Below are 13,262 nucleotides of genomic sequence, written 5' to 3' on the forward strand. Positions count from 1 at the left end.
GGGAGGACGGTTTGCCTGGCTGTAAACTGAGTTCCTCCTGCCCCCAGCAGCTCACCTGACTGCAGGTGAGCACACCTGGGGGCTGCCAACTGGACGCCCACGCTCTTCCTGGGTCCTATGAGGACCAAATATCCCAAACACTCATGCTTTCTATTCTGTAACAGAGTCTTCTATAAATCTTTACCACCTCTTGTCCACCCCCAAACACTCCAGAAAGAACCACCAACTCATGTTCTGTGGCCTCTGGTATGTCCCAGTGTCTCCACGGACTTCAGAAATGTGGCTGGAAGGGCCGGAGGAGAGGGCTGAGGGAAGTTTCTAGAAGGAAGAGCTTCCTTCCAAACACCCAGACAAACAGAAGGCAGCAAGGCTCCTTTTGCTCTTTTTGGCACACGGGGGTCCCGGCGCCACCTCTGGACTAGCAGAGCGTCTGCCCTGAGGGGCTCCTGGCCCATAGGAGCCCTCCCAAGGTGGCCGTGGGGGCACCTGGGGCTGCAGGCTGGTCACCTGGAGAATAGGGACAATCCACTGCGTTGGGTGACGTGTGGATGGTAAGCAGCCGGTAGCCAGTGCACTCTAGAGCAGGGGCCCCGAGTTTGCTTCCTGCTCCTGGCCGAGGACTGTTGCGGGTCCGCAGGGCCCACTCCCTCGCCCTGAAGCCCGCTGCACGGGCTGATTCTCCAACAGCCCCTTCCGCGTGGACATCCCCACTGTCCCGTGTCCACAGGCTGCGTGGTTTCCCCGCACACACATCCCCCTTTATTTCCCTAGCCTTTTCCCTTGGGGCAGCCAAACCAGAAGCTAGAATCCCCCTACCTGCATGTGCCCCAAGGTCAGAGGGACACTGGGCCAGCCACCAAGCCACTCACTGCCTCAGTTTCCTTATCTGAAATGGGCGGAATCGTCTGGCCCTTGGCTGGGCCCACAGAGATCACACAAGGAATGAATCCTCGTGCCCTGGATTGCTCGGGCTGCCATACCCCCAGAACAGAACCCGAACAGCAGAAACTTCTTTCCTCATGCTTCTGGAAGCTGTTAGTCCGAGCTCCAGGCGTGGGCAGGTTGGTTTCCCCCGAGGCCTCTCTGCCTGGCGTGTGGACGGCCGCCTTCTCCTGGTGTCCTCTCCCGTGGTCGTCCCTCGGCATGTCTGTCCCAACCACCTCTTCTTACAGGGACACCTGTTACTCTGGATCAGGACCCCCTCTGCCCCACGCCCCACCCCCAGCTGGCAAGGACCTCATTTTATTGTCATCGCCTCTATAAAGGCCCCACCTCCAAATACCTTCTGAGGTGCTGAGATGAGGGCTTCGCATGTGGATTTGGGGGTTCGTGGTGCAACCATAACATCTTACGTGGCTGCTACTTCAGGAAGGACATAAACGCAGAGATTAGAAGCACTGTAGCCACAAGGGAAGACCTGGGCCTTTTTGGGGTGCTTCTTGCTGAGCTCCCCTCCTCCACCCCTTCCTGGGGCCGCTCTCCCCACAGACATCTCTCTTCTGGATGAGCCAGGAGGAGCGACCTGCACTTCCACCGGTCCCTTGCTGCTCGTGTCACCACGGAAGGCCAGCACCCTGCGCGCCCAGGGACAAAGGCCGAGCATGAGCCACTGCAGCTTCCCAGGCAATTTTGGAGTTTGTGCTCACGAAGCCTTTATCCTGTGTTTGGTCATATTGTACGTGATATTCTATACGGGAGCAGACACATGCCTTCAAACAACCTCAGTCACTGTAACTGGCAAGGGAGCCTCTCTGGAAACATTTGTTCACGTAACGGGGCTGCAGGGGAACAGCAGCTCATGCTTTTTTTTTCCTTGTGATGATTTTTAAAGAATTTCAACCTCAACGATATTGCAAGATGAAAAATGGATTTCCCACTGGCTCTCGAGCTTGGTCTAGTCTTACTGCTCTGCATTAATTTTGAGGCTGTCCACATGGTGTGCCTGCTGGAGACGGGACTCCATCCATCTCCAGGAAAAGGAGGCGTCTGCCCCTCTGCTCACCGCTCCCTCCACCCAGCACTGCACAGGCAGGGGGCTCAACATGACTCCCGCCGCCCCAGGGTGGGGGCTAGCCAGGAGCTGCAGCCGGCACTGGAGCTAGAGAGGTGACAGGGGTGGAGAGGGGCCCAGTGTGGGGGCTGAGGCAATAGCACAAGCCCAGGGTGGTGACAGGAAAGATAATGTCTCATATGGTGAGCAGCCCCACTTAATGGAGTGATGAGACCACAGCTCTCAATGCTGTCACTAAGAAGCTTGGGGCCAAAGTGGTTCTTCTTCCCTCTGCAATAATCAGACCCACCCAAACCTTTTCTTTACTCATTCATCAATTCATTTCTTCACATTTATTTGCTCATTTATCTTTTTCATTTAAATCATTCATCTGTCCATGCATCCATGCATCCATCCATCCATCCACCCACCCACTCACTCACCCATCCATCCATCCATCCATCCATCTATAAATCCACCCACCCATCCATCCATACCTCCCTCCAGTGCTTGCCAAGCACTTCCCATGAATGGCGTTGTGCTGAGTGCTGAAGACAACAGAGGATTCAGACCCAATCCTTGACTTCAATGAGGTTCCAGACTGGTGGGAAGACTGACCACAAACCAGTCAGTGCTGTCCAGGGAATGTGGGCTATGACGTGATGAAGGAGGAATGTCATGAAATTCCTTCTGGCAAAAGAGTGATAGTTGGGCAGGGAAAGTGATGGGCCACTGTAGCTGTGACGCCAAGTGGGAAGCGTGTCTCCTGCCAACACTACACCCACGTCCACACAAAAGCACCAAGGAATGACACAGAGAGATCCAGACTTGGGTGTGGTTCCCAGTGGCTATCCTGGGGTTGGAAAGCTATGTGGGCAGCCAGCAACGGGCAGCACCCAGGGATACAGTGAACTGTCCAGCAGGCCCCTGGCCCTTGATGGCAGGGTGTTGAGGGGCACCCACACAGAGACAAAGACCATGTAACCAGGGCTCCCCCAAGGGGTGGCCCTCTGTGCAGGCCGGATTCACAGAGGGCCAGGCTAGAGCCACATGAAGCTCTTGCTGTGGCCTCCCTGGTCCCTGGAAAAGACTCTCTATTGAGGTAGGAAGCCTGGTGGGCCCACACACGGTCATTCCCTGCCTTGGCATCCTTTCAAGGGCTCTGGGATGGCTCCTCCCTTGTCCTCAGGGCCACTGATCCACCTCCGTTCTCCTCGTGGGTCCGAATGGACCTACCTCCATTCAGGCCCATTAACAGGGGTGCTGGTCCTCAGACTCTGCACATCACAACTGCCCATGGTGCTGGAAGGAGTGCAGACTCCCAGGCCCAGCCACACGAGTCAGGGTCAGTGAGCCGTGGGCCCTTCCACACACTTGGAACTCCAGGATATATTACCTCAGTCAGCCCCTGCAGCTCTGCAAACAGGTATCTCGGCTTATGAAGGAGCAGACACCTTTGGGGAAGCTAAGAAATGTGCTCAAGGCTTCAGACAGTAACCAACCCCATACAACTTGAACCTGGACCTAACTCCAAAGCTGGTCCTTTTCAGATGCTGCCACCAACCCCTCCAGGCCACCAGAAGGAACATCTGGTCAGGGTTTTTAAGTATGATGACCTAAGAAAACATTCCTAAAAACGTATTTTGTTTTTACAAGCCTTGATCTGAGTGACGACGAAGAATTTCAAGAGATGTCAGAAATGTTTGCAAACCACATTTGTGCACCTGGAACAGACACCCAGGAGCTTTTTTCATATCTGGTCTTTGCACCCCAAGCCTCTGGCCTTTGTAAGACCAAAGTCGAGTTTTCTCTTGCGGGCCTCCTTGCTCAAGAGACTGGCAGGCCTACCTCTGAGCAAGCGTGTAAAGGGAGTAACCATGCTCACATGCCATTGCACGCGACCAGCACTTCCTTCCTCTGGGCATCACAAAGCTGAGCCACCTCCCTGGGTCACTGGACAGTCTGGCGGGACAGGAACCAGCTGAGGTCAGTCCTTGTGCTGGAAAGGAAACGGGGCGGGGGAGCTCTCCTGGCAGCTGCCAGGAGCCCTGGGTCCTCCAGAGCCTTAGTGACCTGGACTCAGGACCAATGCCCCCAGCCCATGAAAGTCTCTGGATAGAATTTTCAGTGACACCAAGTGGCTGTGAGGAAAGGATGAAAGCAAACCTGGGACTGAGTGGCATCGCCGTGTCCCCAGTCTGGAGGCGGAGGGTATCTTTCTGTTCCCCGTGGAGAGTGGACCTCCCACATGCACGTGTGGCCGAGCCACCCAGCTGAGCTGTTCTGCAGGTGCCTGGGGGGCCGGCCTGGCACTGGGGCTCCCTGTGGAGCGTCTATCGGCCCCACTCGTCTGTCATGAGCAGTTAGGCAGCCAGTGGCTCATGCACCCGGAGGCCATTGTCTGAAGCTGTGTGGCCACCCATCATCTTCTGACAGGCCCGCCATCTGGTGTGTAGGACATGCTCCATGTAGAGTCTGGAGTATGCCCAAACAGCCACATGAGCCATGTCCCATAGAGGGGAATCTTGTAAATAGGATGCACACCCTTGCATGGTGCCAGGTGTGGCTGGGTGCTGGGCAAACGCTGACCTTGTGGGAGGAGTGGTTCCAGGGACAAGACCACCTTCAAGAGTCAAACACTTAATGGACTGAGCCCCCCAGGGTTAGTCTCATAACTAAGATTTTCAAAAAGTGACTAAGTTACAAAGCAAATATACTAAAGTGAGATAGCTTTTTATTAAAAACAATATGAATAAATGGTCTTAGATGGGAAGACTACTCACCATAAAGATATAAATCCTCCTAAGAGTAATCTGTCGATTGAACAAAACCCCCAAATTCCAAAGAATCTTTCATTAATTTGGGGAAGGGAGAGCACTAAATTTGACAAAATAATACCAAAGTTTGCACGCCTAAGACATTTTTCTCAAAAGATGAGAGAGGCCTTGACTGCTCCAAAGGATACTGAAAAGTATGAAAGCCACAATAATGGAAACCATAGGAGCTGATGTAAGAAAAGACAGTAAGATAGAAAAGGGCAGAAATAGGCCTGGAAACGTCCATGATTCTGGCATTTGACGCAAGTGGCAGTGCTGAGGGGCCAGCCATCCGGGATCCCTATCTCACACCATATCTCAAGGCAAATTCCTGGTCAACCAAGAACTGTGATGCATGCTGAGAAAAACAGATGAAAGTAGAAACAATCTCAGAAAATGTTCCAAACATGACCTCAAAGGCTGAAGCAGAAAAGAGTCTTAGTTTTATATATGTAAGATTCCAAATTTTATTTTAAACTTCATGTTAAATAAAAATGAAGAAAATACAATCAAAAAGCAAATGATAAATGAGGAAAGGTAATAGGTAATACATGTGTCCCAGGTTTATTGTTCTTAATATGTAAAAGATATTTTTAAAGTCAACAAAATACGGTAAAAACTGAAAGCTCCATTAGACAAAAAGCAAGAAGGGGCAATCATCAGAGAGCATGTAAAGATAACCTACAAATAGCTGGGAAGACACGCCCAGCCTCCGTAGGGAGCATCTGCCCAGGAGGCACCAGTATTCCTTACCTCCCAGACTGGAACCAGGAGGACACCGCTGGTAGGGGCGACAGAGCAGGAAAGGCAGGTGCCTTCCCGGGAATGGCGTGATAATGGGGAGAGCTCTCAAGAGCCAGATGTGGTTTCTTACATGTTAGCCCACTTCAATGCTGACAAGCAAGGGACGAGGCTGATTCTGTCATTCATGCTGTTTGAGTGGGGGTGCCCCGGGGATCTGCCCAGGCCATCTGGCCCTGCCAGGCTCTCACCCTGTGCTTGTCCTCCCTGGCTCTCCAACCTCTGACTCGGCGGCAGTAGTATTACCAGTACTCGCTGGTCCCAGAGAGCCGGCTTCCAGGAGCTGACCCAGGCACAGAGCTGCTCCGAGCAGACACTCTCTACATTCCGCAGGAGCCTTGTTAATCTTGAACATTTGTGCTGCTTGACAGGAGAAATGCCTGAGAAATGCCCTTCAGCAGGAAAAAGAGTCCAGCCAGAGGATGGCCCCATGTCTGTTAGGGAGATCACAAGCACACACACGAGTGATGAGCACACAGAAGGGCCTCAGGAAAGGGGTGCACCACGATGCTACCAGAAGGCGGACGGACTGTCCACTGGGCCCCAGGCAGAGCGGACAAGACAGTCAATGTTCAGGCCTCAGGCCTCAGAGTGGCATGAGGCAGACCCGCACGAATCCAGGACAACACTGAACCCAATGCTGTGCCCTCTGGCCCCAAAGGAAATGATGTATGAGCAGTGGTTCTTACTGAGAGTGGAGTTGTGAGTCAGATCTTCCTTGACACTTTCTACATCCTGAAATCGTGCCTGAGGTTGGTTTCACCGCTGGCTTCTGTAGGCTCTAGGGCATGCCAGCTGCCGGCTGTTGTTCTTGCAGGATGGATGAGACCCCGTAAACCAAAACGTGGGTTCAGTCAAGTGAGCTGCATCCTTGGACGCTAGACCCTGGACTGCTTCTTGGAGCTGCTGGTAGAAGCCACCCACTCAGAGGTGGGCTACATTCAGGTGGACTGCTCCCCAGTTAAACTATGACATGGATACTAGCAACTGCTCACTCCGTGCTGCACTGAGCATGTCAGGATGGTTGCACAGGTGCTCTGGGCTGGACCACTTCCTGGCCGTTTGGCCCACGGCGGTGACTGAGGCTTTCAGGGTCAGTTTTCTCACCTGTAAGATGGATGTGCTCATAACTCCCCTCACATGGCTGTCTGATGGTCCAGGAGATGGAGATGACAAAGCCCTGCATGCAGTAAGTGTTCATTAAAAGCAGCTCCTCTCACCCACTCATTGCTGCTGGCCGTCCTGCGGTGTCCAGGGTGGGGTCGGGCTCTCCCTTTCTAGTCAACCACTATGGTAATTCCCAAAGCTGGAAATTCAGTCTTGAGAAACAGGTCCTGCCCTGGCCTTCACATGCTCAGAGGCACTTGGGGCTATTGGGAAACAGAACGCCATCCTCGTTCACCTGGCAACACCTGTGCTCTGTGGGTGCCCGGGTCACGTCTGCCCACTGTGCTGCTGAGTGGTTGTGCTGAGTGGGGGACACACGAGCAACCGTGTGTCCCTCCGACCTGGCCTCCACCGGAAGGCAGGCGTGCTCGCTGGTGCACAGGGCGGGGAGCTGCCGAGCAGCACGGGGCATGCTGCTGACAGCAGAACAGCCGGATCCGAGCTGCAAACTGGAATGAAGGAATCTGTGGACACAGCCGGCAGGTCAAGACTGTGAACTGACCAGACCAACGTTAATGCATTTATTTTCTTTGGAAACATTTCCTTGATGGAAACTTCTATTTCCATATAAAATGGGTTTTCTTCTCCTTAAAAATCTTAAACTACATCATTCAGGTAAGCTTAAAATAGGATTTAATTATATGATAAAGTCACACTAGTTGACAAAGAACCAGATTGGCATCATTAAGCACTTAGTGAAGCAGAGCTTTGTAAAAAAATAATAATAAAATCCCAGAATGCAAAAGATCATCTGACCAGAAAACCTCCGATTATGAGCAGCTGGCCTCCTCTTTGGCACACACAGCACATGCAAAGTCCTAATTATCCAAAACAAAAAGCAAAATCAAAACAAAAAAAACCCAGTCCATCAGGAAGAAGTGATCCCAGCAAATCTGGTTGGAAAGGCTGGCGCAGGACGAGCAGAAGTGCGTTCAGAAAGCAGCAGCAATATCCAGCATTGTCTTAACCAGAGGTCAACATCTTCATTAGCTTGATCAGTTTACTTAGACTGAGCTGTCATGGTGCTGTGATTACAAGCTTTGATTTCTTTTTTTTTGTTTTTCCAAGTCCCACTTGTTTATTTTTTGTTTTTATTTTTTTATTGGAGTTCAATTTGCCAACATATAGCATAACACCCAGTTCTCATCCCATCAAGTGCCCCCCTCAGTGCCCGTCACCCAGTCACCCCCTGCCCACCTCCCCTTCCACCACCCCTTGTTCATTTCCCAGAGTTAGAGGTCTCTCATGTTTTGTCTCCCTCTCTGATATTTCCCACTCATTTTCCCTCCTTTCCCCTTTATTCCCTTTCACTATTTCTTATATTCCCCGAATGAATGAGACCATATGTTTGTCCTTCTCTGACTGACTTACTTCCTTCAGCATAATACCCTCCAGTTCCATCCTCATCAAAGCAAATGGTGGGTATTCGTTACTTCTAATGGCTGAGTAACATCCCGTTGTATATATAGACCACATCTTTACAGCTTTGATTTCAAACTTCCTACACGGGGCTTATTTACAGTAAACTCCAACCACCACGATGGCCTCTTCAGCACTTCGCTCTCCTGAAGGACAGCGGTCCAGAGGTTCTTATAGAGCTACAAAAAACAAGCACATACATCAATAATAAACAAGATTCCTTAGACAGCCAAGGAGACAGACGCAGATGCCCTCATAAGCTTTTGTTGAAAACACAGTGAATTCTATGTCGCTTTTTAGAAAAGTTTAAAATGGTTTCATTTATATAATCTTTTTTTCTAATAGAAAACAACTGGGAAAGTGTAATACTTTAAAACATGTTTATGGTGACAGCTTCACATGCGTCCTCTTCTCTGGGAACTCCCGTAGGGGGCGGCCCGCACGGCTCCCGCAGGTGGGTGCCAGCTGTCTGCTCTGACACTTGCCTTCTCCCCTGGTGGCTGCCGGCTGGGTGGGTACCCGCACACGGACCCTCTCCACCTGCCCCTTCTGGGCCAGCGGGCCGCCTCCTCCAGCACACTCACACTGAACCCCTCCCGCCAGGCTGCCCCCTGGGAAAAGCAGAACAGCTTTTATTCCGGAGGAAAGCTGTGAACCTTGTAGAAGCAGGTGACTGGTGCTTCATCTGCCCCAGACACAGTGCCCAGGAGGACAGGTCTCCAGTCCACGGAGACACGGACGGAGCCTCTTGTGTACCTGGCTGGCTTCAACAAATTTTACTTCTTAATTTTACTTCTTCTTCTTCTTTTCTTTTTCTTTCTTCTTCTTCCTTCTTCTTCCTTCTTCTTTCTTTTCTTCTTCTTCTTCTTCTTCTTCTTCTTCTTCTTCTTCTTCTTCTTCTTCTTCTTCCTTCTTCTTCTTCTTCTTCTTCTTCTTTTTTTTTTTTTTAAGTATAAGGCTCCACACCCAATGTAGGGCTTGAACTCACAACCTGAGATCAAGGGTCGTGTGCTCCACCACTGAGCCAGCCGGGTGCCCCTTACTTTGAAGAATCCACTGTCCCTGCACCTGCTGAGTGCACTTGCTGGTCCCCTTCAGCCCTCTGCTCTGCTTGCTCTCACAGAGACACGGACTCAGGCTTGCTTTCTCTGCACAGGTGACATATCACAGTTTGGAGCACGATACTCCATTTAATGATCATTTTAAATAACCTCTGGCAGCCATATTTGTTCACTTAAAATGATCTTCCCGCCTAGCAGTACCTGTTTTAAACGTGTGCCATATAAACCTTCCTGTCAGGTGAGGTTTGGGGATTCCACCGTGGAATCCAGAGCCACAAAGAGCCTGCACCACAGGGATGCCCTCCTGCCCGTGAGCCAGGCTGCGCCTCTGCAGGGCAGGCACACAGGCAAAGGGCTCCAGTCCGCCAGCCGCTCTGGCTCCTTCCACACCAGCTAACACTCCCATGTGCTCGGGGCCTCCTATGATGCCATGTCCGGGTGCTCCGTGACGGGCACCACTCACATGTCTCTTCCTCAAGTGCCAGCCAGCCTGGTGCCTCATAAGCGCCCCCACAGGCATAGGCTAGCCCCTCTCCTGTGGCCTTATTGGCACATCCTCCTGCCTGTGCCCATTCGGGCCCTGGCCACACCAAGGGCTGAGGCCTGATCTCCTGTCTTCTCTCCAGGCAGTAGATCTCTACCCACATCCTGGCTCTGCTGCTTCCTGGCTGGGCAGCTGTGGGCAGGCCACCTGGCTTCTCTGCATGTTGGGTTTCTCCCTGGCAAAGTGGTTTTTTCATAGGCCGTGTGGGAGAGAGCCAGATGCTCAGGCCTGCAGTCAGGGGACCGCAGGCCTCCATGGATGTTACTGTCTCCATGCCGGCCCGGGGACTTCTATCCTGCCCACCCCAGGGCCCAGTACCATCCCAACCCCAGGTGTGGCCTGGGCCGAGGTCAGGGTGCCTGCCTCCCTGCCGGGATAAGTCTGTTCCCCTGAGCACACATGGAGGGCTTCTGTTCCCTTACATTTAATCTCCACTGAGACACAGCAGAGTGGCAGCAGGTGTCTCGGCATGAAGGACATGGCCGTGGGGGTGGGGGGTCAGGTGGGTCAATCCTGTTGCACTGCTCATAGTTGTAAGACCCCAGGCAAGTGGTAACACAGGGACAACACTCTAGCAGATGCTGAGCAGACCTCAGTGTTCATCACACTGAACATCACATAGCTCACAGGGATATGAGCTGGCTCAGTACTGAGCACCATAAGGGTCACACAGCAGGACAAAGTAGGGGCACCTGCCTGGAGTGCCAGAAAAGAGCTGAGAGGCAGTGTTCTGCTTAGACGTAATGAATGGAAGTGCTCCAGGCAGCAGCGAGAGCAGGTGCAAAGGCCCTGAGGCAGGAAAGCCTAGCATCATAGAAATGAATGGGGATGGTGAGGGTGGAGTCCTGAGGGCAGGAGGGGCATAGCATAAAATGACCTTGGAGAACCAGACAGCCAGAGGGCAGGCTGCCTGGGCTTGGGGTGCAGGAATGGGTGTGATGTGCATGTGGTTACGGGTATGAGGGCTGTTGCTGGAGGCCTCAGCAGAGGAGCAGCCTGACAGGATCACTCTAAGAGATCCTTCTGGAGCATGGCGGGGCAGGAGAGATCGGGGAGCTGAGCCGGGGCTGCTGGGAAGCGAAACTACCAGGGGTGAGTGGTCATTGATGGAAAGCCAGCATTGTGAGACATCAGGAGGACCCAGCTCTGGAAAGGGCTCCCGGGGGTGTGAGAACAGGGAACAGCCTTAGGGCCTGGCACTGGGCAGGGCTTGGGCTGACCCTGGTACCCCGGCCCAGTTAGGGTGTTGCTGCCACCGCACATCTCGGAGGCAGGCAGGCAGGCTGGGGTATGGCTAACTTGCCCCAGGCCACCCCGACCTCTCCTGGCCACCCCTCCAGTGCTGCCCAAACGTGACAACTTCCTGGGAGGCGCCAGGGCCCTCCTGGCCCATGCCACCATCTCAGACGCCGGAATGACCACCAGCAGCCCCCAGAGCAGCCCCCACACATGCTCGGATGCCTGGCATTTCCCACCCGGCCACCGGGGGACTCACCTCGCCGTCGGCTCTGCCAATCGGTGAGTCCAGGACAAAGTCGGGAGGGGCGATCACGTCCACCAGGGCAACCGCATCGTCTTTCAGCTGTTGGAAAACAAAGTCCATTCGCTTGGCAACCCCCAGAAATCTCCATGGTGACCACTGAGAAACAGAGCACTGGCCGTTTGTTGCTACAGCCCGCTAGCAACGGTAACCCTAGCAGGCGCGTGCGTGGCTTGATTACTAACGCATTATCTTTTCGTTGGCCTGCAACACAGATTCCCTCGGTGTGTGTCTGAATATTTTCACCATGTTGCTAATCACTCAAGACTTCCAATGCGTTAACCGTTTTTCAATAAGGTAGGAGCTGCTCGTAAAAGTGGCTCTGCAGCCCACTCACCGGCAAGCGTCCTCAGATTTGTGTCTGAATCCTCCCTGATCTGGGCAGCTGCTGCTGTAGCAGGGGAAAATGTGTCCGGAAAAAATGTGCCGGAGAAGGTGTTTATAGGCACCTGGGAAAGTCGACCTGTGAAGGCTGTCTGGTGCGCAGTGGTTTTAGGACTCCCCATCCCCTCCTGCAAGTGATTCTTCAACATGACACATGGAATTTATATGAGACTCCCAAGAACATTCTTGAAATGCAGAAACATTTTTTTCTTGAAATAATTGTGAAGTGTCCTGGTGGCACCAACCAGAGCTCTGGCGTGGGACAGTTTCGGCGACGCAGAGAGCAACGGGCCATCCCGGAATAACAAAGTCCACACGACAGAGGTGAGCAGGACACCTTCATGGTTCAGATGCTGCTCGTTAGTGCACCTGCTCCCTCACTCCACGGCCATGTGCCCTCTGCCCGCGCGTCACAGATGAATGAGCCCGCCCACTTCAGATGGAACCGTTGGCAGAGCCAGGCCCCTTGTCTACATGGGGGTCAGCACACATGCCACGTAACAGCCCAAAATGGTCGGCTCAGTGGCCACCTCTGCCGAGGCCGCAGCAACACACCCACAGATGATGCATAAGTGAACTGCCGGACGGGGCTGGCACCCCCTCCACCTGTCTGACCCATGACCCAGGCCTCCCTGGTAGCAGATAGGGACAAGGCGTCAGCTGCCTGCCTGTCTGCCTGGGCCACAGCCGCCAGACGCGGGTTCCGGGGGACATGGCTATTTGGGAGCAAGGTGAACATCTGCTGCATTTTTTGTAAACAGCAAACCCCCCCCCCACCCCGGAACACACAAAGGAAACCCTTCTAGTCACTGGCTTTACTGGAAAGAACCTACACGTGGCCACACCCCGGTACAGTGCAGTCACAGTCACACACTGATCCAGAACCCCAGAGATTGGGGGCTGGCTGCTGGTGAACTGAGTCAGGGAGGGGCTGAAAACCAGTGGCAGAGGTGTCACCTGGAACCGCACTGACTCTGAGTGCCAAGGAGAAATGAAGTGTCAGGTCGCCAGTCCTTTGAGACTTCTAATAAAATTATATCCCATCAAGAGGAGAGAGGACTCTGCCAGCTACCGTCACCCAATCTGGCAGCACCAGCACGCGCGGCCCTTTCACTGTAAGTTAGTCAAAATCAAAGATAAACAGCCTCGGTCACACAGGCTTGTGTCCACGGCCAACAGCCGTGGGGCTGCAGTGAGCGATGGGACGGCACCGCTCCAGGCCATGTCCGCCCCTGCAGAAAGGCCCCCTGGACCGAGTGCCACTACAAAATAAAGTGGGGGCTCAGTCCATGTGACTCTTCTGGGTGACAAAGGTCAAAGAATACAATACACAAGAAAACTACCCTGAAATGAAGTTAGTCGGCGGCTGAGTCCCTTGGAATGCTTGAGAGAATTGCCAAGGCGGCTGTACGAGGTGCGTTCCAGACTACGGATTCTAAGACGTTCCCTAAAAGCTACTCTTTCCTAACATTTCTGACAGAGCCATATTTTCTTAAATCTTCCTGCTCTTGTTTGATGTTTTACACGCTCGAATGTGTGG

At 53.0% G+C, this 13,262-nt stretch overlaps 1 protein-coding gene across 3 annotated transcripts in view; it reads right to left on the reverse strand.

Moving 5' to 3' along the window:
* Positions 1 to 5,248: 5,248 nt before the first annotated feature.
* The window catches only part of ACOX3 (acyl-CoA oxidase 3, pristanoyl), a 54,266-nt gene continuing 46,252 nt past the window's right edge, over positions 5,249 to 13,262 (reverse strand). For all 3 annotated transcript variants that reach the window (XM_077875477.1, XM_077875487.1, XM_077875495.1), the window contains exons 17-18: positions 11,294 to 11,380; positions 5,249 to 8,372 (exon numbers count right to left, since the gene is read on the reverse strand). In XM_077875477.1, coding sequence (XP_077731603.1) covers positions 8,253 to 8,372; positions 11,294 to 11,380 — 207 coding nt within the window. In that variant the 3' untranslated portion in view covers positions 5,249 to 8,252. The remainder of the gene's footprint in view (positions 8,373 to 11,293; positions 11,381 to 13,262) is intronic.

Source organism: Canis aureus, chromosome 2 (genome assembly GCF_053574225.1).
Source record: "Canis aureus isolate CA01 chromosome 2, VMU_Caureus_v.1.0, whole genome shotgun sequence".
In the NCBI taxonomy this organism is placed as follows: domain Eukaryota; kingdom Metazoa; phylum Chordata; class Mammalia; order Carnivora; family Canidae; genus Canis; species Canis aureus.